This window comes from Austrofundulus limnaeus, unplaced genomic scaffold (genome assembly GCF_001266775.1).
Source record: "Austrofundulus limnaeus strain Quisiro unplaced genomic scaffold, Austrofundulus_limnaeus-1.0 Scaffold329, whole genome shotgun sequence".
Taxonomy (NCBI): Eukaryota; Metazoa; Chordata; class Actinopteri; order Cyprinodontiformes; family Rivulidae; genus Austrofundulus; species Austrofundulus limnaeus.
The window spans coordinates 123,381-125,442 of record NW_013952731.1 but is presented as its reverse complement, the minus strand read 5'-3'; the positions used below and the strand labels follow the sequence as shown (position 1 = coordinate 125,442).

Genomic DNA, 2,062 nt, shown 5'->3' with positions numbered 1-2,062 from the left:
ATCTGAAATAAAATAAATGGTTTCAAACGTTATGGTGTTATATATATACCAACTTATCTACTTGTCTGCACTACCTCTTTATTGTCAAACATAATATTTACCCATCAATTTTTGCATGATAATTGCATTTCATTTTCATTCTGTTTAATATTCAACAAGTTGAACAGATAATCCACCCTAACCCCGCTACTTGGTATCGGTATCGGTATCGGTATCGGCGAGTACCCAAACTCAAGTACTCGCATTTGTACTCAGTCTTGAAAAAACTGGTATCGGGACACCCCTAGTTATATTACTGGCTGTGGTCTGATGACGAGGGCATTCGCAAGCATGCCGAACTTCCTGATTCAGTTCTGTTTGTTTGTCGCTCATAATTAAACCTTATTTAATCATCACAAACGCAGACTTCTCTGGTAATATTCCAACGTGTTTCTGCTTTTTGCGACGACAATGCAAAAAAAGTGCATTTAGCATGATGTCTCCTTTAAAAGCCGAGTTTGTGTCAATCCTGCCAARAGGAGTGGTCAAATATCCAGGCAGAGTGATGACAAACACTTCATTATGGAAACAAAAAGCATCTTGTCAAAGTGAAAACAGCTACGGGACATTTGACTAAATATAAGTGAGGGTGTATGCATGATTTATAGACCCTCTATGCATTAGAAAAACCCACAATATATTCAAAGTTGTGCACCAAGTTCTTGTTACTGAAAACAATCAAAGTTTATGTTGTGTTCTTGTTCCATCCGCAAAAACAACAGAATGACAAATGTGTGTAAACTTGTAACCGCGGCGGTGTTTCCACAGCAGCTCACTTCAAAATATAATAAATCTTACTGTGAGTCAGAGGTGATTTTATCTTATTTTTTCCCGTCGGCCCGCGCTCCATCCTGTTACCTTGGTTTCCTGTGTGTTAGGAAGCGGTGAGTTCAGAAACTCCTCGGTCAGTCTCATCCAGCTTCCTGCCTTACTCAGGTCTGAGTGGACCATCAGTTTTTCATAGATACTGGAAAACAACAGAAAAAAATGAGACAAAAAAACACTTAGTGACATTTAACATACTGATCAAGTGGAAGTGGAAGCAGTGATCTATGATGGGTAAAATATTTCCAGCTTAAAAGACAGAACTGAACATTTCATTCACCTCTCTTATTGACATAAATGTCAACCACAGATTCATTTAAATACATTTAACTAAAGTTGACCGAAATATTTTAAAAGTTAGCCTAATAAGTTTAGAAAACGTGACCCATCACATCAAACAGAGGGTTAAGTCTCAAAGTGTTGTGTGGAGAAGTAGGCAGCTGTATTGGTTAAAAACTTGATTTTGAGCAGAAACACCTTCAATTTTTGTCATTTTCTCTGCGAGCTTGCAAAGCTTTTTTGTCTTGCAGTAGGTACATCTTAAAGTGCCTGTGACGTCAAATTTTTGTACTGCATATGAATGCATTTTTGGAAAGATGACTGATAAAATATTGCAAAAGAAATTTCATGTCACTGAGATGAACAGTTGTTGAGATATTTGCATGTGAAGTAACAGGAAGTGATGTCAAAGGAGAATGTCTGAATGTAAACAGAGCGTTGCTACAACGGCTAACACAGAATGTAGAGAAGAATCTGATGTTTCTTCAGATTTTTTTAAGTCACTATCAGAGAATTGAAGAAGAGTGAGAGCTCAAATAATGTTTCAATAAACAAAGACCAGAGAGTTCCCTTTTGATGTCACTTCCTGTTTCACTTTGGCTGAGCCAAGTTCAAAATAAAATATGCCAGTTATGTGACAACATGAGTAAAATTGTGTGTATTATGAAAAGTTTCTTTAATATAWATATGTTTTTTCTGACTTCTTGTATTTGAAAAATATGCATGTCACAGGCTCTTTAATRTGCATAATGTTTGAGATTTATAATAGTATGAACAATTCATAATTACAATAACCTAAAGGTAGGACAGTTTTTATATATATTCTTGGGAAAAAGGGGCAGATATAAGATTTTTTCTTCTTTCTGCTGCCTTTCATTTTATTTTATTTGCATATTTCTTCTTCTATTGTATTTAGTTG

General features: G+C 35.6%; 1 protein-coding gene across 1 annotated transcript in view; it reads right to left on the bottom strand.

Annotated features, from left to right (window-relative positions):
• The window catches only part of tubgcp5 (tubulin gamma complex component 5), a 32,196-nt gene that overhangs the window by 28,827 nt on the left and 1,307 nt on the right, over positions 1 to 2,062 (bottom strand). Inside the window, exon 3 of the mRNA XM_014022419.1 lies at positions 898 to 1,006. Within this exon, the coding sequence (XP_013877873.1) occupies positions 898 to 1,006 (109 nt within the window). The remainder of the gene's footprint in view (positions 1 to 897; positions 1,007 to 2,062) is intronic.